This window comes from Quercus suber, unplaced genomic scaffold (genome assembly GCF_002906115.3).
Source record: "Quercus suber isolate HL8 unplaced genomic scaffold, Cork oak 2.0 scaffold_768, whole genome shotgun sequence".
In the NCBI taxonomy this organism is placed as follows: domain Eukaryota; kingdom Viridiplantae; phylum Streptophyta; class Magnoliopsida; order Fagales; family Fagaceae; genus Quercus; species Quercus suber.
This window is the reverse complement of record NW_027070204.1, coordinates 222,821-247,563: the sequence shown is the minus strand read 5'-3', so window position 1 is coordinate 247,563 and position 24,743 is coordinate 222,821. Positions and strand designations below refer to the sequence as shown.

The window sequence follows — 24,743 nt, the reverse complement described above, 5'->3', positions numbered from 1 at the left end:
GAAACACAAGACTTTTTGTGCCATCTGAAAGTGGTTCTCAAAGATATTCAAAGAAAAGGACATTACTGGATATCTCTTTCATGAATTTTCCAATTTTTCAGAACTTCTTTCTTTTGTTCAGGTGTGGTTGGCTCTATAGGCTTCTCTTTTGAGTCTGTTTTCTTCTGACTCAAATTCTTGCCTAGGGCATCACTGATCATGGAGGTGAACTCTTTCCTATAATTGAGTTCATAATACTCTTCTCAATTCTGTCTGTGAAAAGGATCTGGGTTCTTTGTATATGGAGTCACATATCACGTACCTGTGGTGATGGAGGGCTTTCTGACATTTCTTTGTTGCCTTCTTCTCATCAACAACTAAATCTTGCTTTGGCTTGTACTAGGAGTGCTAACCTGGGATCTAGTCTGGACACTTTAGGAGTTCTAGATCTAAGTCTCTCTAGACTTGGGAAAGAGGTGCTAAGAGGTCTGGATGACTACTCTGGGATGCAGGTCTATCTCTAAGAGGATAGGTACACTGAGAAGGATTGCAGTGTAGATCTACCGGGGATCTAAACTAAGTTCATCATATCCTGATGGGGAATAGTATGGTGAACCTATAGGTGGTCTAAATCTAGAATGGTCAAAACTAAGTCTAACCTTACCGTCGGCTAGCTGTTGAACAAATCTAGATCTGGATTCTGGGCTGGGTTTTGGATCTGATGAGTGAAATTCTCATTCTCAATAGTCCAATTTCTAGGGAAAGTAACCTCTGACCATTTCAGGGTTTTGGGTACCTGAATGTTGGATCTGGTATCTGTGGTCTGGATGAGGGTAGTTTCACCTTTAACTCTCTTGTCAAGTGCTTGAATATTAAAGTTCATTCTCATGTACTTATAATAAACTCTGTATATCAAGGCCAACTGCTTACTCCGGGTAGCATGAAGGTGCCATGGGTCTTGATATTGAGGGTGAGAGTTTTCATAACATGTGGGTCATTAAGAGCCACTGAAAAATTGGGAAAACAGTCAAAATAGACAAGTCCATTACTAAGACTGGTTTCTATGGTTCCTAAGAGGCTGTCATTAAACCTTATATGACGGGTGTCTCTAAGGGCCATAAGGACAGAAGCATTCAATCCTTCTCTGATCAAAGGTTTAACTCCGACCTGGACTAAACCTATGTGGATGGAATTATGTCCTTCATTCATATGTCCTAACAACGCTGCTTCAGGTAACAAGTAGCACGTCTTGTACTCATTGTTGATATTGTAGACTTGTTCTATGGTTCGGACATGGTAACTGGTCTTAAAGGCATTCTTAAGGGTCCATGAGGATTTGTAAATCCTGTTTTGAGAACCTTAGGGATGTTCCAATCTCCTAGTTTTAGATCTGTATCTGATAGCTCATATGACTCTGAATTCAGAATTCCATCTGATTGAGGTATCTCTGGGCGGTTTGTACTGATGATCTAATGCTGGTAGAAGAGTTACTTCTAAACAACCTATTCATTGTTCTGGATTAAAAGCCTAGTTAAACAATTAACACCTAATTACTTTAACCTCAAACTTCTAGATCTATCCTTAGATCTAAACAGGGGTACAACAAGACATATAGCCTAATCTCATGCACACTCAACTCTCTATCATCCACAATCCTTCCACGTGTAAAACACCCTACCTAACGCTAACACACAGCTAAACGGCGACCAACATGATCAAAAGCGGATACTAGGTCTTACTGGGTTAAACAGCACAATCTTGGTCTTACGTGTCCAACAGTAACATCTGCAACAAACTTTGGGGATAAAAATAAACAAGAAGAAGCAGATAATGGGATATAATTGAGAACAGAACAATAATCACAGAATAATAAACAGTATAAGAAGGAGGCTCAGCCCCATCACAAAGAATAGTAAAAAAAGGAGAGATAAAAATGTAGAAGATGATGAACGGTAAAGGAAGAGTATCAAAAAATAGATGTAAAACAAAATTCAGAGATATATTCATGATTCAAAATAATGGATAATGCAGAAAATAATGGATAACTATGGCGGCATGCCGACCAACTTGATTGATTCAAAATAAAATGTAACTTACAACTATTATATATATATATATATCCCTAATTTAGATATATAATTGTAATATAATTCTTTTATTTTGAATTAATCAAGTTGGCTGGCACTGCCTAATTGTTTAAATTTTACATTTTACAACATTAACTTTTGCATCTCCATTTCAATGCCTAATTGGAGGGAATGGACAAAGTTCAACTACAAACTTTGTCGTAGTTTAAGATTACAACTTTACTCAATATCTTTTTGTTGGAGGTAAATGTTGACAAATCCACAATTGGATTACATTTTCTTATTATATCCTCTATGCTTTCAAAATTTTTAGAAAATTAAAAACCAATAGCAATGTCATCAATAAATTGTTTAAATTACAAGTTTTTGTAGTTTAAAATTATGCATAAAATATAATCTAATCAATCATATAATAAAAATATTTATGATTGGCACAAAATTTGACATGTGTATTAAGAGCGTAAAGAACGTGCAATCCAACAGTTAGATTTTCAAAATATATGGTAATGTTAATGATATTGAGTAATGTTGTAACCTTATACTACAATCAATTTTGTAGCTAAACTTTATCAAAAAAAAGATTCTTGTCAACCATTTAACCCTAATATCCAACTATAAACAGTCACAACTATAATATCCAACCACTTGAGTCAGTGAGGGACCTATTCCAATTTAATCATCCTTGAATTTTGTATACATGTAATAATCAATTAAATTTCCATCATTAAAATAAGTTGGACTTTTTTGGCATGGAAGAAATTGATGTCTAGATAAATCAAGCTCATTGAGGCCGACCAAAAATGGACTATATGCTTATCTTGATTTGTTCCATTCCATGTACAAGACTCATTGTTAATGCTTGGTGTATAAGAGTTGAACATCTTACCTAAAGCCATGCTCTGAAAGCTTCCAAAAAAAATAAAAAAATAAATAAAAATAATCCATTTAAGCCAACACAAAATAAGAAGTTATAATGGAATTTTAAAAATAATAAATAAAAAATACTTGTCAAAAATAACGAAAATGTAATCTATGCTTCAATTCTTATAAGGATGAACACAATAGCAATACCCGTTCTTTTTTTTTCTTTTTTTTTTTTTTTTTAAAATCAAATTTTTTTTTTTTTGAAACGTAATGTTACATCATTTAAACAATAACATTATTAACTTTGTCTTTTTATACTGAAAAATATAGTTTTATTTATATATTTATATCCATTACAATTCAACAATAGAATTTCAGGAATGGTGGATGATAGAAAGTTTCCCAATAAGTTTTTGAAGCAATAATTATAGTAGCGACTTTTTTTTTTTCAAATTTCCTTTACTGCTATCAATAAAAAGAATTATATTTACAATTATATATCTAAATTAGGGGTATATATATATATATATAATAGTTTTGTAAGTTACATTTTATTTTGAATCAATCAAGTTGGTCGGCATTGCCGCCATAGTTATCCATTATTTTCTGCATTATCCATTATTTTGAATCATGAATATATCTCTTGTTGATAAATTTATTTTGTTTTACATCTATTTTCTGATAACTCTTCCTTTACCGTTCATCATCTTCTACATTTACTATCTCTTCTTTTGTACTATTCTTTTGATGGTAGGCTGAGCCTCCTTCTTTACCTATCTGTTTATTATTCTGTGATTATTTGTTCCTGTTACTCAATTATATCCCAGTTATCTGCTTCTTCTTGTTTCTATTTTATCCCCAAAGTTTGTTGCAGATGTGTACTGTTGAGACACGTAAGACCAAGATATGTGCTGTTTTAACCCAGTAAGACCTAGTATCCGCTTTTGTCATGTTGGTCAGCCCGTTTAGCTGTGTGTTAGGCGTTTAGGGTGTTTACACTGTGGAAAGGATTGTGGTGATAAGAGGTTGAGTGTGCATGAGATTAGGCAATTGTCTTGTTGTACCCCTGTTTTAGATCTAAGGATAGATCTAGAAGTTTGAGGATAAAGGTAATTAGGTGTTAATTGTTTAACTAAGCTTTTAATCCAGAACAATGAATAGGTTGTTTAGAAGTAACTCTTCTACCAGCATTAGATCATCTAGTACATCCCTCCCTAAGATTCCCCAAGAAGATGAAGGAGTTCTCATTAGTTGCAAATATGGTAACTTAAGGTTTAGATCCCCAGTAGATCTACACTAGCACATTTCTCAGTTTCCTATCCCTCTTAGAGATAGACCTGCATCCCAGTGTAGTTCATCCAGACCTCTTGCACCTTTTCCCAAGTCTAGAAGAGACTTAGGACTAGAGCTCCAAGGTGTCCAGACTAGATCCCAGGTTAGCACTCCCTACTACATAGCCAAACAAGATTCAGTTGTTGATGACGAAAAAGGCAACAAAAGTCAGAAAGCCCTATCCCCAACAGGTACTGATATGTTGGACCCATATTAGCAAGAACCTTAGGATCCTTTTCATCTAGGACATGGAATTGAGAAGCAGCTTCTTGTCATTAAGAAAGAGTTCACCCCAGATCTAGTTGCCCTAGGCAAAGAATTTGAGTCAGAAGAAAACAGACTCAAAAGAGAAGCCTATAGAGCCAACCACACCCTAGATCAAAAGAAATAAGTTCTTGAAAGTTGGAAAATGTTCATGAAGAAGATATCCAGCAATGTTCCTTTCTTTGAATATTTTGAGAACCACTTTCAATGGCACAAAAAGTCTTGTGTCCTCACCAGGACTAATTGGATCAAAGCCCCTAGCAAGGATGCTAGTGGTAATCCCAAGCCCCCAGAAGTTGTTAGATCACACCATCCACCCAGGAAGCCATAGTCTTCAACCACCGTGGAAGTGATTTAGTTGCCTCTCCCTTCAAAATTCCTACCACTCCAGAAGAAGTAGTAGTCAAGAAGGTAATAGAGCAGAACAACTATACCAACCAATGTTTAGGTGTTATAGGAAAACAACTTAATAGGATAGACAACAAGGTTATATAGGATAGACAACAAGGTTATCTTCCAATCAAGAAACCCTAGCAAACCTATCCAAGCCCTAGAGAAACCTCTAGTCAAGCTTCCTACCACCAAGCAACCCAGCATCAGACCTAAGGATAAAACAGCCTTAGAAATTATCAACCAAAATCTTGAAGAACTCGTGAAGAAGGAACCAGTCACCTCTTCCCCAATTAGCACTTCAACCAGTGTTGATCCAAGACTAGATAACCGTCTAGTTACCTTAGACGTCTGCACAGCCTTTAGTAGTTCTAGCAGAACTTCCTCAAACAATGAAAAGGAGATAGAACATCTAGAAAACCAGTTTAAGGATTTACATGTGAATAAGCTTATCAATCCCAAGGTAACCCTACCAGCCTCACCAAGAATTGGTATCCCAGACCTACACCTCTTGACCTCCAATACGAGGAAATGAATGTTAGCAGCCAGTTCTCAGTGTCCTCAGGTAAACTTTATGAGTGGAATATAGATAGTTTATCTAAACATGAAATCCTTAACAAAATCCAACATATGACCATGGTAGCCAAAAACTACATCAATGAAAGACATTCCCATACTGAGGTCATAGAGCTCATATCCCTAGGATTCACAAGCAAACTTTTGCAATGGTGGAACAATTGCCTTATAGATGAGTCTAAAGAAGACATCAAACATGCTGTCCAGAAAGATGAGGAAGGAACCCCCATCTTTGATAAAAACATAGGCTGTGGAGTTCCCGACGAAGTCAATACCCTGATCTATACGATCATGAAACACTTCGTAGGAAAACCTAGCAACATCACATCTAGGATTTACGACCAATTGAGTAACCTTAAATGTAGAACCCTTGGTGACTTTAGGTGGTACGAAGATGTGTTCACTACCAGAGTCATGCACAGAAGTGATTGCAACTCTCCTTTTTGGAAGGAGAAATTCATCAATGGCTTACCTACCGTTTTTGGAGAAAAGGTCAAGGAAACCCTTTGTAACCCTTTAGGTGTCATAAATTATGATAACCTAACTTATGGTGACATCTCTAGCACCATTTGAAGTGAAGGAATGAAGATGTGCAGAGATCTCAAAATTCAGAGCAAAGCTAGCAAAGGCAAAGCCAAGTACGAAGTAGAAAACTTCTGTACAAAGTATGGCTTACCCTTATACATCCCCAAAAGGAAATCCAAATACAGAGGCAAGGAATCCTCTAAAGATTTCCACAGAAAGAAAACATCCGTCAAATATTATAGAAAACAGAAGTACAGCAAAGATGATTTCTATAAGAAAGATAAGTCCAAATCCACAGGAAAGTTCATACCCAAAGCATCAGGAAAATGCTTCAACTGTAGAAAGAAAAGTCATTTCAGAAAAGAGTGTAAAGCTAAGGCCAAATCCCTTATCAACACCCTTGTTAGTGACCAAGCAGGCAAAGATGAGATCTTTAACCTCTTTGAACTTGACCACTCAGATAATGAGTCCTCTAGCAGTGAGATCTGTCAGATCTACCAGTCATCCTCTGAACCCTCTAGAGTTTCTTCTAGCACCTCTAGTGGACCAGACGAACCTATACCTTACACGGATAGTTGTTGCAGGAACAAAATCCTTAATGTCCTCTCTAAGCAAGAAGAACTCCTCTTAGATCTCATAGAACAGATCGAAGACCCAGTCATCAAAGCCCAAAAACTTAGTGAATTCAAAAAAACCTTAGTTAGGGAAACCAGCAAACCCGAACCTAAGTTTCAGGAACCCAAAGTTGATTTGGAAAAAATCTACAATAGGTTTACCAAATCCAAGAAGGAAGTTACTGTTAGCGACCTTTAGAAAGAAATCAAGGAAACCAAATCTGAGGTTAGAACCCTTAAGCAAGAGATAACCATCCTTAAAGTTGACCACAATTTCCTTGATCAAAGACTCAAGCATTTGGAAAATTCTTCTCATCAAGGCAATGAGGAAGAACCCTCATTTCAAAACCCTTCTGATGATGAAGACAATGAAACAGTTAACCCACTGCAGATATGGTTCAAGAACAAAATTTGGATCAAGATCCCTCCAATAAATTGTTCTTACAAGCCATCAGTAGGATTAACTTCCAGAAATGGCACTCCAAAGTCAGGATTGTCATCAGCAGAGATTTTGAATTCGAGGTTATAGCCTTAATGGATTCAGGCGCTGATCTTAACTACATTCAAGAAGGAATCATTCCCTCTAAATACTTCAGAAAGACCAGAGAAAGGTTAACTTCTACAAGTGGAGGAAAAATGCAGATTGAATTCAAGATTCCAAAAGCTCATGTGTGTCAGGACAACACATGCTTCAAAACCACATTTGTCCTAGTCAAGAATATGACAAATAAAGTAAACCTAGGAAATCCCTTTATGTGTCTGTTGTATCATTTCACCACGGATAGTGAAGGAATCACTACCCATCCCTTTGGACAACCACTTAAGTTTAAGTTTCTTAGGAGCCCTGAACTTGGAGATATTAGTAGTCTCCAGGATGTTTCTGTCTCTAAGACCCTTAACCTTATTCAAACCAAAACTTAGCATCTTAAGTATCTCCAGGATGACATGAAATACAAGAAAATTGAGGAACAATTAGCTTGTAAAACCATCCAGGCAAAAATCAAAAACTTTGAAGAAAAACTTAGGCAAGAAGTCTGTTCTAATCTTCCCATAGCTTTCTGGCATAGGAAGCGACATGAAGTTGCTCTTCCTTATGTCAAAAATTTCCAAGAAAAGGACATCCCAACCAAAGCTCGACCTATCCAAATGAATCAAGAACTCATGGATACTTGTAAAGCAGAAATTGTGGATCTTCTTAAAAAAGGAATCATCAGAAAATCTAGGTCCCCCTGGTCTTGTTCAGCCTTTCTTGTCCAGAAAAACTCTAAGATTGAGAGAGGTGTCCCCTGGCTAGTAATCAATTACAAGCCCCTTAACAAAGTCCCAGAATGGGTAAGATATCCAATTCCCAACAAGAAAGACTTAGTTAATAGGCTTTATAAAGCAAAAATTTTCAGTAAGTTTGACATGAAAAGTGGGTTTTGGTAGATCCAAATCAAAGAGTCTGATAGATACAAAACAGACTTTACCACACCTTTTGGCCATTACGAATGGAACGTAATACCCTTTGGTCTCAAAAATGCACATTCTGAATTCCAGAACCTTATGAATGAGATCTTCAATCCATTCTCTAGTCCTATAATTGCGTACATCGATGATGTACTCATTTTTTCAGAATCCCTGAACCAACATTGGAAACACTTAAGAGCATTCTTGTCCACTATCAAGTTCAATGGTCTAGTTGTTTCCGCCCTAAAAATTAAACTTTTCCAAACTAAAGTTCGATTATTGGGTTTTGATATTCATCATTGAGTCATCAAACCCATAGAAAGAGCTATCCAGTTTGCAGATAAATTTCCAGATGAAATCCTAGACAAAATCCAACTCCAAAGGTTTTTAGGATCTCTCAATTACATAGTTGATTTCTATCAAAATCTCAGGCAACAATGCAAACCCCTCTTTGACAGACTTCGAGCTAATCCTCCTCCCTGGACCCCAGTCCATACTACTGTTGTCCAAAACATCAAAAAATATGTCAAGACACTCCCATGCTTAGGAATTCCCTCAATTGATTCCTTCAAGATTGTCTAGACCGATGCCTCTAACATTGGCTATGGTGGCATTCTTCTCTAGCGTGTTAGTCCCACTTCCCCTGAACAGATAGTCTGTTTCCATTCAGGAATTTGGACTCCCACTCAACTAAATTATAGTGCTATTAAGAAAGAAATTTTATCTATAGTATTATGTATTTCAAAATTTCAAAGTGATCTTTTAAATCAAAAGTTTTTGTTAAGAATTGATTGTAAATCTGCAAAACATGTTGTAGAAAAAGATGTTCAGAACATTGCATCAAAACAGATTTTTGCAAGATGGCAAGCCATTCTTTCAGTTTTTGACTTTGACATAGAATTCATCGAAGGAACTCAAAACAATATCCTTGACTTCCTAACCCGTGAATTTTTGCAGAGTCTAAACCAAGATGTTCGGGAAAAAACCCGTACAACCCCAACCCCCCAAACTGCCTAAACAGCAAACTACTAGTAGCACCAGTCAGGCAAAGAACCCTCCTGGACAACTAGTTCCTCTCTCTCCCTCAACCATTGCCAACAGATATGTAGTCTCCACCATCCCTAGACCAAATTACCAGAGACCACCCTATGGTCAACCCAGTTATAACCCTGCTTTAACAGCCCCTCCTCCTAAAGCAATCACCCCATATACAGTCGAAGAACCTTTAGGCCCCCTAGTACCCCAAAAGCCTTCTTCCTATCCATCCAGAAAAGGAAAGTCTTCTTATGTTAAAAAACCTTTCGTCCAACACATCTCTTATATTGAACCACACCTTGTTCATATAACAGATCCCTTAGCCTTGGCCATGGAAGTTTTACCCTTAAGATGGCACTTCCTCCCAAAACACCCAGAGAAAAATATCAGATTCTATAAGAGCATTCTCCTACAAGAAAAGCCTACTCGTATAGAAAACATCATGAACAAGTCAAACCTTGCTGAAGTTCTCTACCATAAGTTCATTTTCACAGGTTTTGTAAGTTGCGAAGAATGGGGTTAGCATCCCTCTCTTCTCAAAGTTCTTAAAGATTCAAGCATCCATTACAGTTATTATGATTATATGGATGCCTTTGAGAAAGTCCTTTTCTACCAGAACAAGAGCTTCGACCATTCATGATTTGTAATGTTCGATAAGCTGTTCTCCAGTGCAATACCTTCATGGTTCCTAAAGTGGTAGGAAATGTTTGGCACAATTCCCCAGATTCTCCCAGAACCTTTACAGGAAGCATTCAAGTATTTCAGTTCCAAATTCCAACCTTCAACCCATGGTTCTCAATTTCCAACCATCCTACACATGACAATTAAGTACAGGGTTCACTGGATCAGCATGTGGAACTACCAGATCAATTCCAATCTATTAGACAAGGAATTCTCTATAAAATGGTGGGATAGTTTTAGATACACTGATGTCATCAATAAGATCAATAAGGATTTTCCTCCTCTAATTCAGAAAGCAATTGCATACAATACAAGATCTCAGTCTAGCCTAGACTATGTCTAGATCGCCGAAAAATCTAATAAAGAATTAAAAGACCTTGCCCAGCAGTTGCTCCTTCAGTCAGAGAAATTAGAGTCAGAAGAAAGGAATTCTCCTGCCTCCTTAGAAGCCTCAGTCAATCAAAATCCAATTGACCCATTTCAAGATTCTCAAGATCCGTATGATGGTTACAATTTGGATGACGATTAGATTCTCCAAATAGCACCAGTCACTATTTGGAACAGTTTTCAATCCCGGTTACTATTCAAGATTCCTTACATGAACAGTACCCGCACTCTCAGGACAATTTACTATTCCTCCAACAGTACTGATAGGGGACAAAACACTATTCATGTACAGTGACCCGACAAAAATCATGGAGTTACTGTTTACTTTTGGCTGATATGATTTTTCACCCGAAGTTAAAGCATTTCACTCCCCCAGATTTTCAGCAAACTTCAAAAGGATCCAAAGCTCCCTTCAGCCATAAAAGGTAGCCTCTTCTCCAGTCTGAAGCATGCATTATTTTAGGTCTCACTTCACAGCCCTCTCCCTTACAATCTTGTAATCAGATTGCACCCTTAGTTTGTAGTTTAGTTTACACTTATACCTACAACTGTAACCTGTACATTTTATTTTCCTATAACCAGATGGCATCCCCCCATCACCCCCTGTATCTGTAACTTACCCCCTTTTGGTATCAGAGCCTGAGAAAAGCCTTAAGTTGGCCTCTTTGCTCATTGGCAGGAACTCTTACTTCCCATACAAGGGTAAAGGAGGGCTCTCCGCCTGCCAGGGCGATGGTATTCCCACTCTGTCTCGAGTTACGCCATTGTTGGCTTTGCTAGGTACCAGTATCGTCCCCTTTCTCTGATCCCTAGATCAAGGGACTGGTTGTTGTATAAGACCTCGTGTAGGCATCCTAACGATTAGGGCATTACCCCCTTTTTTAAACCCATTTGTGTCAATCAGATGATGGAGCACTCTCCCACAGTGGGACGGTAGCAATTGGATGTCTGTCCTACCATTTAGACACCTGATACTCATCAATGGTTACACCCACCAAGGACCTTGGTATGAAGGAAATTCTTATCTTTCCTACAGAGAGCCCTATGATCTTGCAAAATGTTAGAGGAACTACTTCAGTAATGAAATCCTCACCATTGCCTAAGACTTATGGAAAGATTACCATTTTCTTGGTAGCACGGGAAGAATTTCGGTTTTCACTGCCAAGCCCTACTTTACTGCAGTCATGAACCTTCGATGGACTAATCACAATAATGATCCGAGAAGATTCATTACTAGGGCACTAGAATTCGAAGTACTAAATTGGCGTGGCGTCTGTGATAAATTTGCCACTTTTCATGAACATGATGATCATCATAGTCCTCCTTCGGAGTATTATGATACAGATTAGCAATCCCTCTCTCATAACAGGAGTGAAGCCCTTTAGATGATTTGATCCCCATCCTTCAGAGCCATCCTTTCCCTCCTCTAGTCAGAGAAACTAGAGTCAGAAGAAAGGAATTCTCCTGTCTCCTCAGAAGCCTTAGTCAATCGAAATCCAATTGACCCATTCCAGGACTCCCAAGATCCATATAATGGTTACAATTTGGATGATGATTAGATTCTCCAAATAGCACCAGTCACTATTTGGAACAGTTTTCAGTCCCAGTTACTATTCAAACAGTACTTGCACTCTCTAGACAATTCACTACTCCTCCAACAGTATTGATGAACAGTGAATCAGAAAAATAACGAGACAAAGCACTATTCACGTACAGTGACCATTACTATTCACTCTACAGTACCTTACAAAAATCTTAGCTTTACACTCTTTTATGCTTTACACTCTTTTCTGAAATGACCTTTCTTTCCATAGTTGAAGCATTTTCCTGATACTTTGGGTATGAACTTTCTTGTGGATTTGGATTTATCTTTCTTATAGAAATCATCTTTACTGTGCTTCTGTTTTCTATAATACATGGCTGATGTTCTCTTTTTGTGGAAATCTTTAGAGGATTTCAAACTCACTAATTCAATCATGATCAATAACCCTTTTGATCCAACCCAGGTCCAAAGCACATTGCAGTATTCCATTCAACACATTCATCAAATTATTTGTTCCATAACTATGCATGATCCTAACAAAAGCATTTTTGGAAAATTTCATTCTACTTATTTATGCATTGATTGGCAAGACAAAAAGCAAATAACTTCCACCACTAAAATGTGGAGAAAAGTGACTTCTTCGGCAAAGAAGAAGAACAAGGGGAAAGCACCTGCACAGGGCTATCCTCAAGACTAAAGGCACGCAGCAGCAGGATGGTCTTTTGTAAAGCATGAAGGCGCATCCTCTAAGGGAAACCAAAGAGGATCAACATCTCTTCAGGATTATGTCCTAGCAGAGGTGAAATACTCCAGTTGTGACATGACTGTTATTTTACAGGAAGTTTTATATATATATATATATATAAACACACACACTTAGGTTGCATTTGGCATTAGATTAAAAAGCCAACTTTTTTACTATTAATAAGATGTTCCCAAATGGACTCTTAGTTACAATTTATTAATTTCAATATATTAGATTCTCCAATTATATTTAAATTTTGAATGTAATTACCTTTGAAAAGACAATAACTTTTTGTATGTTTAGTAACAACCTTAAAATGAGTTCGAAAACTATCTATTGATTTTCTTTATTTAGCTTCGCATGAGATAAAATTAATTTTCTTATTTAATTTCTCGTAAGATAGAGTTGTTTTTTGAAAATTTTTATATACAATAACTCTATCTCATGTCAAACTAGATAAGAAAATTTAAGAGATAATTTTCTTTTAACCTTTTTTTTTATACTACCAAATATAGGAAAATGTAAAAAACTGTACTCATATAAGGTTTTTCATTGAAACAAACAGAGTCATTACATTTAGCTTTTGTTTGAATCCGTAGGCATCAATGCAATGCCAAGCATATAAAAGCAAGCCTCGAGTAGATTGGTATTTCGTAAAGTTTTTTACTATTATTTTATTAACTTATTTTTTTATGTTCAGCTTTTTAAACTATTATTTTTAAATTGAATCATATATTTTTCAACTTTCAGTAAACAAATCAATATTCTTTTCAATAAACTGTAATTCAAATGCAAATTAATTAAGGCTGTGTTTGTTTCGCCTGAAAACACTTTCAGAAAATCATTTTACAGCCTTGTGTGTGTTTCGCAGCTACGGAAAATACGATCAATGGAAAATAAAATACACTTTGACCTGAAAATAACCACTTTGAAGTGTAAAATCATTTATTCTTTGATTTTACCTTCAAAGCGTTTTTGGAAAACACACCCGAAGAGAGAGAATGAGCTAGAAGGGAAAGTGAAGAAGACAACCGAAGGGAAAGAGCCTGAGCACTCCTCACACGGTCCAAGACCCATATCCAACCTCACCTCAGCCAAGATCTGGCCAGCCCAGATCGTGTCACCCCACGGTCCAAAACCCATATCCAAGCAAGCTCCGGTCAGCCCAGATCATGCCGCCCCACAGTCCAAAACCCATCTCCAAGCTACCTTCAAACCATTTCTAGAAAAAAAAGAACCGAACCAAGAGTAAGAAGAGAGAGTAGAGCCAACGAGATCGCACACAACCCCAAATCGCACCACAACCCCAGATCGCACCATCGCACCCAACCCTAGATTGCACCGATATCGTCACACCACAACACTGGCAAGATCGCACCCATGACCCACCCATGCCCGATCTCTCTTTCTCAATCTACCTCTCCCTTTCCCTCAATTGTCGATCACTCTTTCTTCCTCCCTCTCTCTCTGTGTGACCGAATTTTTGAGTTTAATGAATGTTCTATTTTGATTTTTGTTTCTTTTAAGTTTATATATTGAAATTTTGTATTATGAAATTTGTTTGGAAGCTGAGAAAATAGTTGAGAAAATGTGAGAAACTTGTAAGAAAATAACATTTTCAAAATGCAACCAAACACTTAAAAATATTTTCTAAAATAATTTTCATAATACAACCAAACACTTAAAAATATTTTCTTTTCTTGAAAATATTTTCACCTGAAAATATTTTACACTTAAAAAATATTTTACATTGAAACAGTTTGTTGTAAAACGGTTCATACCTCTAGCATTTTTCATTCTAGAATAGTTATCAAACCCAAACCAACTTGGTTAGTTGGATCAATGAATTAGTGAAAAATAAAGCATAAGACTTGGTCAAATTTAGTAAATTCCGGTAAAAATCTTTGTAATGCTTATCAACCCTAACGAACTCTTAAAAGCATGTGGGTTTTTCTCTTTATGTACCCCACATAATTTTTTAAATGATTTGAAATTTTGGTTTTTCTAAAAAGAGAAAAGCTTGTAATAAGGAATAAAATCAATGAAGACATTATCTCCCATAATTTATTTTGATTATTTACACACACGAAAAGTGTCTCTTAATTTATATATGCAGAAATGGTTTGAATTATTTTCATTTCAATTTTTTTTTCTCTTTTTTATTTTATTTTAAATTTCTTAAGTGAATTGTTTCTACTTATATTTGTGTCAACATTCTTATTATATTCCTTAATAAGTTAAACTTGAATTTTTTTTTTTTTTTGAGACTTCCCCTAAAAAGCAAGGGGCTCACGTAGTATTAATAATTTCTGCAGAGTATACAGCAAAGGAAGACACTGGAACTTCTTCCATCCAAGTACAAAAATGAGGAAAGTTACATGCTGATCTTGCAAGACTATGTGCTACCATGTTCCCTTGTCTACGAGTGTGCTGGAAAATCACGCACCTGAATTGAGTCGACAAGGCCTTGATATCAAAGACAATGTGACCAAAGGCCGCTGCAGAGTAATCGTCACTCTTCATGGCTTTAATGGCAATTTCAAAATCACCTTCTAGGATGACTTGATCAAAACCAAGTTCTTTGGCAAAGATGAGAGCCCTCCTTGCTGCTAACACTTCCACCATCTCCACAGTAGTGGGTAAGGGAATAATTTGTGTTGAAGCAGCCATAACTAGACCGCAATCGTTTCGAATGATGGAGCCCAAACCGGCTTCAGCACGCTCCATAAATACAGCCCCATCGAAGTTGGATTTGACCCAAGCTGAAGGGGGAGGTTTCCATTTGGTGGGGGATCTGACAGGAGGGGGGTTTGGGGAAGTGGCAGAGGCGAGTTGAAAATCATGAAGGGCGTCTCTGGCCCTTGAGTTGAGCTGCTTCAAATCCACTGCTTCCTCACCCACTCTCAGCTTATTTCTTCTAAACCAAATCTGGTCGGCTAGCATTGCAAACAGATCCGAGTGGTGGGATTTCTCCAAGCAGGTGTTAAACACGTCTAGGAAATTCGAGGACCCACTTGTTTCGTTTTGCAGAGACTCAAAATGTACAGTCCAAACCTCTTTTAGTTTTGGGCAGGACCAGAGAGCATGAAGAGTGGATTCCGGTTCAGCATCACACACATGACAGGTAGGATTCGTGAGGACTTTTCTGCGAGTAAGATTTGCCCGGGTTGGTAGTGCATCCTTTGTGGCCCGCCACAGCATGGTTTTGGTTCTATTGGGGATCTTAAGACTTCAAAGACTCTTCCAAGTGTTCTTAGGCTGCAGCAGAAAGGAGGATTCATTCGGGGAAATCAATTCCTCGCTTACCAGGAGTCTATATCCGGCCTTAACTGAGTATATCCCATCCAAGTTTCTTGGCCAAAACAGTTTGTCCTCAGCATCCATGATGCTAATGGGAATTGATTTAATCAATTTGGACTCGCGAGGCATGAAATTATTGTTAACTGCATCTGTGATCCAGCATCTATGCTCCTTGTCAATCAGAACAGAGACCCGAGCATCACAACCCAAGAAGGTTGGAGGGGATTGAACTTTAGAGTGTTGAGGGTCAGGCAGCCAGCTATCTTTGAAAATGAGAATGTTCTCGCCGTTTCCCACTCTCCATTGAGCTCCCTTTTTTATGACATCCCGGCTTTTGAGGATACTCCTCCAAGCAAATGAGCCCTTATCTTCCTTTGCATCAAAAATACTACCATTGGGAAAGAATTTTGCCTTGAAGAACTTGTGGAACAGTGAAGTTTTGTCCTCAAGTAGTCACCACACTTGTTTAGCAAGCATTGCGTCATTAAATTTTTGTAATTCCTTGAAGCCCATACCACCAAGGTCTTTTGGAAGACAAAGAGAGCTCCATTTCGTCCAATGTATTTTCCTTTGGTTTCCACGGTGGCCCCACCAGAATTTGCGGATCAGTTGCTCAATGTCGTTACGTAGTGTAATAGGGAGTTTGAAACAACTCATGGCAAAGGTTGGGATGGCCTGCACTACCGCTTTAAGCAACACTTCTCTCCCGGCTTGGGAGAGGAGTTGTTCTTTCCAACCTTGTAATTTGGCCCACACCCTCTCTTTTATGAACATGAGACTTGCCTTCTTATTTTTTCCAACAAGGGTGGGGAGACCAAGATATCTCTCATATTTTTTAACTTCCTGGGCCCCTAGGTAGTTTGTAATCTGCTCAATGGCTGAATGGGGGGTTGATTTACTGAAAAAAAAAGAGAGGTCTTTGCACTATTTAACTGCTGGCCTGAGGCTTTTTCGTAGCTACTTAATGATTCTTGGATCCTTTGACATTCAGAGATTGTGGCTCGACAGAAAAGCAAGCTGTCGTCGGCGAAGAAAAGATGTGTTAGTCGAGGACCCTGCTTACAAATGGAAACCCCTCTGATTTGACCAGAATCTGTCGAGTGTTGGAGTAAACTGTGGAGGCCCTTAGTGCAGAAGAGAAAAAGGTAGGGGGAGAGTGGATCCCCCTGCCTAATGCTTCTGGATGGGTGGATGATTGGAGTGGGGTCGCGTTAATAAGTATCAAGTAGCTCACAGTTGATATACATTCCATCATTAAGGCCACCCAACTGTCAGCAAAACCCATTCTTTTCATTATTCGCTCTAAATACTCCCATTCCAAACGATCATAGGCCTTGCTCATGTCTAATTTCATGGCCATGAACCCCGATTTTCCTTTTTGGTGATGTTTCATATAGTGCAGAGTTTCAAACGCCATTAGAATGTTATCTGTTATCGATCTGCCAGCCTGAAAAGCGCTTTGATTTTCCGACACTACAAAGGGAAGGATACCCTTAAGCCTATTAGCAAGAACCTTAGACAGCACTTTGTAAATCACACTGCAAAGACTTATAGGACGAAATTCAGTAATTCGTTCTGGAGATTTAACCTTAGGGATTAAAGCAATATGGGTATGATTAATTTCTTTTGGAATTTTACATTTATGCAAGCAATCCAATACAGCAGAACAAACATCATCACCAACCGTGGACCAAAAAGATTGATAAAAGATTGGAGGCATACTGTCTGGGCCAGGGGCAGTAATGGGTTCCATCTGTTGCATGGCACATTCCACTTCCTCCCTGCTAAAGTCTCTGAGCAATGTTGAATTCATAGAGTCAGTTACAGAGGGTTGGACCTTTTCGAGGATTTTGTCCAAGGCAGACGGTGAGGATGATGAGAAAAGAGACTGGTAATACTCCACAGCAATATTTTTAATCTGACTCTCCTCGGTGCACCACATGTTTTGGTTGTTTTTTAGACCCAGAATCCGGTTTCGCCGAAACCTTTGGGAGGCCTTTCTGTGGAAGTAAGCCGTATTTCGGTCTCCACATTTCAAGAATAAAGCCCTCGACCTCTGCTGCCACATCAGGTTTTCCTTGTCCAGCATGCTGTTAATTTCCATTTGTAAAGCTTTAACCCGTAGAGGGTCACCACCTTTTGCTGCATCCCACTCTGCCTTTGAAAGGAGGTTCTTCTTCTCGTCAAGCAACCTCTTGACATTTCCAAAAGACTTTTTACTCCACTCCGTGAGCTTCTCACCATAAACATGAACCTTACCAGCAACCTCAGGCATAGTTGCCCCAATTGTAGGTGGACCCCAAGCGCTTATGACTGTGTTACTACAACCTTTATCCCGTAACCACATTTTTTCAAATTTAAAGGATCTTTTTGGTTTAGGACTAATACCTTCCGGTTTCACAATGATTGCTTGATGGTCCGAAGAGTTGGAATGAAGGTGTTGGACTTTGGTGCCCGGATTCTGAGAAAACCATTGATTATTTGCAACCGCTCTATCCAGGCGCTCAAGGACAAAGCCACCATGCTGCCGGCCTTTCCAAGTGAATTTCTTCCCCACAAAACCCAAATCTTTTAACCCAGCTTCATCCAAGACATCACGGAAGTCTTTCATGGGAGATTCGGCTCTTGGACCCATACCACACTTCTCATGGGACCAAAGGATTTCGTTGAAATCCCCAGCGCACAGCCACGGCAAAGAGAGGCAAGAGTGAAGGCGCCGTAGCAAGGCCCAAGTGTCACATTTTTTTGCCAGATCGGCGAAGCCGTAGATACCAGTAAGACGCCATTTATTTTCTGAAGAGGTCCCAACCACAGCGTCGATGTGATTAGGCGATGAAGAAATCACCTCGATCTTGAGAGAGTTCTTCCAAAACAGAGCCAAACAACCCAAACGATTGACTTTTGGCGTGACCCAATGATGATCGAAACCCAGCTCAGCACACAAACTGACCAACCTATCTTCGCCTGCCCACGTCTCGGCTAGGAAGAGGGCGGAGGGATCTTGTGCCCGAATAAAATTCTCGAGCTCATGAACGATGCGTCGGTTCCCAAGCCCACGCACGTTCCAGAATAAAAGACTCATCTTGATCGGCGGGGCTGTCGGCCAGCCACCGCCGTTTGAGTAAGGCGATTTGGGAGCACCTCATCACTGGTTGCTAAGCGCTTCAGAGGTTGTAAATTCTCTGGGTTTGAAGATGCTCTACGTTTGCCAAGAGAAGACTCAAGTAACTCATCATTTGGGCAGAAGTTGGGTCTCTGTATATGGACCCATTTATTATCTATATCCAAATTCAACTGATGGTGGACTGACGGGGAGTTTGTGATATCCTTAAGTGGGCTTGGGTGAATGGGCTCCATGAGTTGTGGGCTTGGGTGAGTGGACTCCCTGAGTTGTGGGCTTCAGTGAGAGGTATTGGGAGTGTGAGACCCATCCTGAGGAGATGGGTTGCAAAGTTCCTGGTTGCCATTTGAAATTTTTTCCGCGGGGACCATCCCTTCAAAACGCTAGATATCCCTGTCAATTTCAGTAATTAATTCTTCGAAAGCAAAAGGCTTGGTCTGTATTGGAGGAACCAAGACAGAAGCCGCTGAAATTTCTGGGGTGGAGGACGTCACTTCTGAACTTTTGTCAGGCGCATGGTTCACAGCTTTTATCGTGGTTTTCACCGGCATTTTTGGTGGGATTTCCCATGTCTCTGCTGGGGGAGGTTTCTGGGGTTGCATTTGGATTTTTGGCTGGGTCTGACCGGAATTTACAGCTTTCTTGTTGGCGTAGAAACCAGGTACAGAGAGGAAACTTTTCCTTGAAGCCATGAAAGGAGCTGCTTTCATCCATGGACCAAAGTGTTGATCTTCCTTTTGCAGGGAACCTTCGCTTTCGATCCAGCGTTCGCAATCCTTGTCTGGATGTGTGAGACAACCACACCAGTAGCACCGGTTTGGGAGACGTTCATATTTGAACGAAACCCAGTGCATCTCATCATTCTCAAGGGTGATTAACCGCCCTCGACAGAGAGGGAAGGCGATGTTTAAGGCCACACGAACGCAAATGAAACATCCTCCGTCACATTCATTCGGATTCTCTGGTTGGAGAATGGTTCCCATAACGCTACATATTTGTTCAGCGACCTCTTTATTTCTGAACTTAAGTGGGATGTTGTGTACCTGAACCCAGAAAGTAACGGTGGTCATGTCGGAGGGGTTGACAGGAGCTGAGTTATCGTATCTCGATAGCACCATAATGTGTTTATCAAAACACCAGGGCTCAGGTGCAAGGATTCTGTCAACGTCCTCTTTGGTATCGAAAGAGAAAAGGATTAGGTGGTCACCAATATACTTCATCCTAAAGCCCTTTTTTCGGTCTCCACAGGGGGTTGAATGTGTTGGCTATGGATTCAAGGTTGATGGGGCGTTTCGTGAGAAAACGAGCCACCATGGAGAACTCTGAGATGGTTTGGACGGATTTCAAGGCTAAGCCAGAAAATTCCTTCTCCGATAGTGAGAGGGATTTCCAGCGGTTTGATAGGTCATCCATCTTGTAAATTAGGGGGGAGGAGGGAAGAAGTGAGGAAGAGATAAGTGTTTCCCAGTAGTCCCCGAAAAAAGAACCGACTAACCTGTGGATAACTGTGTTATTCACAGGGACGAAATGCCTCTGAAGAGGAAACTACACTGCTACGGAGCCTAGGGAGAGCTTTCAGAGAAAACCCAACCTAAGAGCGAGCAACTGGTCCTAGGGAGAGCTTTCAGAGAAAACCCAACCTACGTACTAGTCTTTCATGAATTTTTCTTTTATGACTTATCATTAAGGTATTCATTAAAACATTATTAATAATGTTAATGAAAAAAGATAGTGGAGATCTTTATGTTTATATTTTGAGAGTGTCCAATAATTAATATTGCATTAAGTATGTCACCATATGTTTGTTTATATATATATATATATATATAATCGGCGGGGCTGTCGGCCAGCCACCGCCGTTTGAGTAAGGCGATTTGGGAGCACCTCATCACTGGTTGCTAAGCGCTTCAGAGGTTGTAAATTCTCTGGGTTTGAAGATGCTCTACGTTTGCCAAGAGAAGACTCAAGTAACTCATCATTTGGGCAGAAGTTGGGTCTCTGTATATGGACCCATTTATTATCTATATCCAAATTCAACTGATGGTGGACTGACGGGGAGTTTGTGATATCCTTAAGTGGGCTTGGGTGAATGGGCTCCATGAGTTGTGGGCTTGGGTGAGTGGACTCCCTGAGTTGTGGGCTTCAGTGAGAGGTATTGGGAGTGTGAGACCCATCCTGAGGAGATGGGTTGCAAAGTTCCTGGTTGCCATTTGAAATTTTTTCCGCGGGGACCATCCCTTCAAAACGCTAGATATCCCTGTCAATTTCAGTAATTAATTCTTCGAAAGCAAAAGGCTTGGTCTGTATTGGAGGAACCAAGACAGAAGCCGCTGAAATTTCTGGGGTGGAGGACGTCACTTCTGAACTTTTGTCAGGCGCATGGTTCACAGCTTTTATCGTGGTTTTCACCGGCATTTTTGGTGGGATTTCCCATGTCTCTGCTGGGGGAGGTTTCTGGGGTTGCATTTGGATTTTTGGCTGGGTCTGACCGGAATTTACAGCTTTCTTGTTGGCGTAGAAACCAGGTACAGAGAGGAAACTTTTCCTTGAAGCCATGAAAGGAGCTGCTTTCATCCATGGACCAAAGTGTTGATCTTCCTTTTGCAGGGAACCTTCGCTTTCGATCCAGCGTTCGCAATCCTTGTCTGGATGTGTGAGACAACCACACCAGTAGCACCGGTTTGGGAGACGTTCATATTTGAACGAAACCCAGTGCATCTCATCATTCTCAAGGGTGATTAACCGCCCTCGACAGAGAGGGAAGGCGATGTTTAAGGCCACACGAACGCAAATGAAACATCCTCCGTCACATTCATTCGGATTCTCTGGTTGGAGAATGGTTCCCATAACGCTACATATTTGTTCAGCGACCTCTTTATTTCTGAACTTAAGTGGGATGTTGTGTACCTGAACCCAGAAAGTAACGGTGGTCATGTCGGAGGGGTTGACAGGAGCTGAGTTATCGTATCTCGATAGCACCATAATGTGTTTATCAAAACACCAGGGCTCAGGTGCAAGGATTCTGTCAACGTCCTCTTTGGTATCGAAAGAGAAAAGGATTAGGTGGTCACCAATATACTTCATCCTAAAGCCCTTTTTTCGGTCTCCACAGGGGGTTGAATGTGTTGGCTATGGATTCAAGGTTGATGGGGCGTTTCGTGAGAAAACGAGCCACCATGGAGAACTCTGAGATGGTTTGGACGGATTTCAAGGCTAAGCCAGAAAATTCCTTCTCCGATAGTGAGAGGGATTTCCAGCGGTTTGATAGGTCATCCATCTTGTAAATTAGGGGGGAGGAGGGAAGAAGTGAGGAAGAGATAAGTGTTTCCCAGTAGTCCCCGAAAAAAGAACCGACTAACCTGTGGATAACTGTGTTATTCACAGGGACGAAATGCCTCTGAAGAGGAAACTACACTGCTACGGAGCCTAGGGAGAGCTTTCAGAGAAAACCCAACCTAAGAGCGAGCAACTGGTCCTAGGGAGAGCTTTCAGAGAAAACCCAACCTACGTACTAGTCTTTCATGAATTTTTCTTTTATGACTTATCATTAAGGTATTCATTAAAACATTATTAATAATGTTAATGAAAAAAGATAGTGGAGATCTTTATGTTTATATTTTGAGAGTGTCCAATAATTAATATTGCATTAAGTATGTCACCATATGTTTGTTTATATATATATATATATATATTATCATGAATATGTATTTTTTTTATTGTAAAAGATAACATGCATTAAATTTGTTTCAAAATATTGGAAACAATTGTGAAGGAACAGCTTATTTCACAACTGGACATGTCAAAAATTTTGAAAAAATATATCGTGTTTTGAAATTAATGTTTTCTTTGTTATTTCCTATCCCTTCAAGAATATTTTTTGAAAATATTTATTCATTTATTAATTTATTCCAGATAAGTAAATGAGGGAGGCTGAGAGGGGGGTGAGGTTCAAACCATGAGATGAGCACCACAAAAATGCCATCACCAGTGGGAAATCATTTGAACCCCTTTGAAATTTGCTTAAATTGGAAGAAATGCACTAATATGAATTCACAAAGAACAGAAGAATCATTGAATTGAAAAAGGTAAGTGAAGTTTACCTTTTAGGACCTCCTTGTAGATATCAGGAAATTCTGCAAGATACTTGACAACAAAAGTAATAGCTGCGCTTGCTGTGTCATGTCCGCCTATAAGCAAACCAATAATCTTGTCAGCTATGTCCATCTCATTCATGTACAGTCCATTCTCATCAGAGGCGAGCAACATATGTGACAATATATCCTGTGTGGGAGATGCTTTGTTCTCTGCCAAATCAATCTTCCTCTGCTTAATGATAGCCCTCAACTCCTTCCTTATCAAGTTTGAAGCCTTAATAGCTCGGTTGAATGCTGTCCCTGGAAAATTTATCGGAATAGAAATGATCCCAGAAGCCAAACAACTGAAAGGATCTTCAAACTTCGCAACATGCTTTGGATCTTCAATGCTCAAGAACAGCTTGCAGGCCAACCAAAAGGTGTACCTCTTCGCAAGTGGAAACACAATCACTTCTTGTTTGCCATCCCAACCAGCCTCAAAGTGTCTTTGTGCAATAGTGTCCATGATACCTATATATCTTTGCAAGGCCTCTGCTTTCATGAAGTTTGGTAATAGCATTCTCAAATTCTTGGATTCTTTACTGGAAGAGGATTTTTGAGTGGAAGGGAAGATTTTGTTCACAGAATTCGGCCACCAAGTCGTGACAAGTTTGTTTTCATTGGAAAACAAGAACTTGTTCCCGGCCGAACCACACATAACAGCCACCGGCTCTCCAAGGATTGAAGTCTTGAAAACCTGGGAAGAGGATTTAGCCATTCTATCATATATGAACTTTTCTGGGTGACCCTTTCTTCCGGTGGAGAGAAACTCAAGGCTCTCACCAATGAAAGGTAAGCCCATCTTCCCCCTTGGAAGATTTCGAAGTGAAGCATAGGAATTGTGGTATAGAAGGAATACAACACAACAAAGAGAAACAAGGAAAACTGAGAGTATCAAACCACAAAGGAAGAAAAGCTCCATAGTTGATGAAGCAGTTGGCACTTTTATATAAAATGGCTTTTAGTGGCACCTGTTTGCAAAAGACAATATGTGAGTGTATATAGGCAAAAACAATGGTCATTCTAGAAACCATAGCCATGATTTGTTTGAACCTTCTAGAAACAACCCATAATTCTAAAAGCCATAATGAACAATTTGTGGGATGGGAGAATAAAGAAATTTTTAGGCCATTGGTTAGTTCCTCTGAAAAATGGGTGTATTCTGTTTTCAATTCTTATTTTTTGTGTGATTTGGCCACTGGTGAAAAACTTGCTTAGGTTTAATTTTTGTTGTCATATCCAATTTCAATACCTAAAAAACGTGAGAATAAAAACAAAATAAGAAAACAACATTTTGGCATTTTTATTTTCAGTAAAATGAATGCAGTGACATTTTCATTAAAAAAAATTGAAGATTGTGGAAAAAGATTGTGAGCATTTTATTAAGAAAGTAACGTTTTTTCATATATAAGAATCAAATGTCAAATACAGTACCCAGTGTTTTTTGTTCTCAAATTCTGAAAATGGATACAAAAAATTTATTAATAAATTTATATTAATAAGTTTATCTTTGTTAGTCATTTTTAGTTTTGATCTAGAGGGTTTGCCTTAAGAAAATGAAAAAAAAAATGAAAGGCTATTTATAAAATAAAATTAAAAAAGAGAAAGAAAAGGGTGTAATCTCTAGATAAATACAGTCCAAATCAAAGAATTTGAAAATTGGAGAGGGAGAGAAGATAGAGAAAACAAATGGGTTTGTGGCTCTATGGTAAAGCTAG

General features: G+C 39.1%; 1 protein-coding gene across 1 annotated transcript in view; it reads right to left on the bottom strand.

Annotated features, from left to right (window-relative positions):
- The window catches only part of LOC112009785 (beta-amyrin 28-monooxygenase), a 28,256-nt gene extending 4,291 nt beyond the window's left edge, over nucleotides 1–23,965 (bottom strand). Inside the window, 1 exon segment of the mRNA XM_065767048.1 lies at nucleotides 22,993–23,965. Within this exon segment, the coding sequence (XP_065623120.1) occupies nucleotides 22,993–23,947 (955 nt within the window). The 5' untranslated portion in view covers nucleotides 23,948–23,965.
- Between the last annotated feature and the right edge of the window lie 778 nt (nucleotides 23,966–24,743).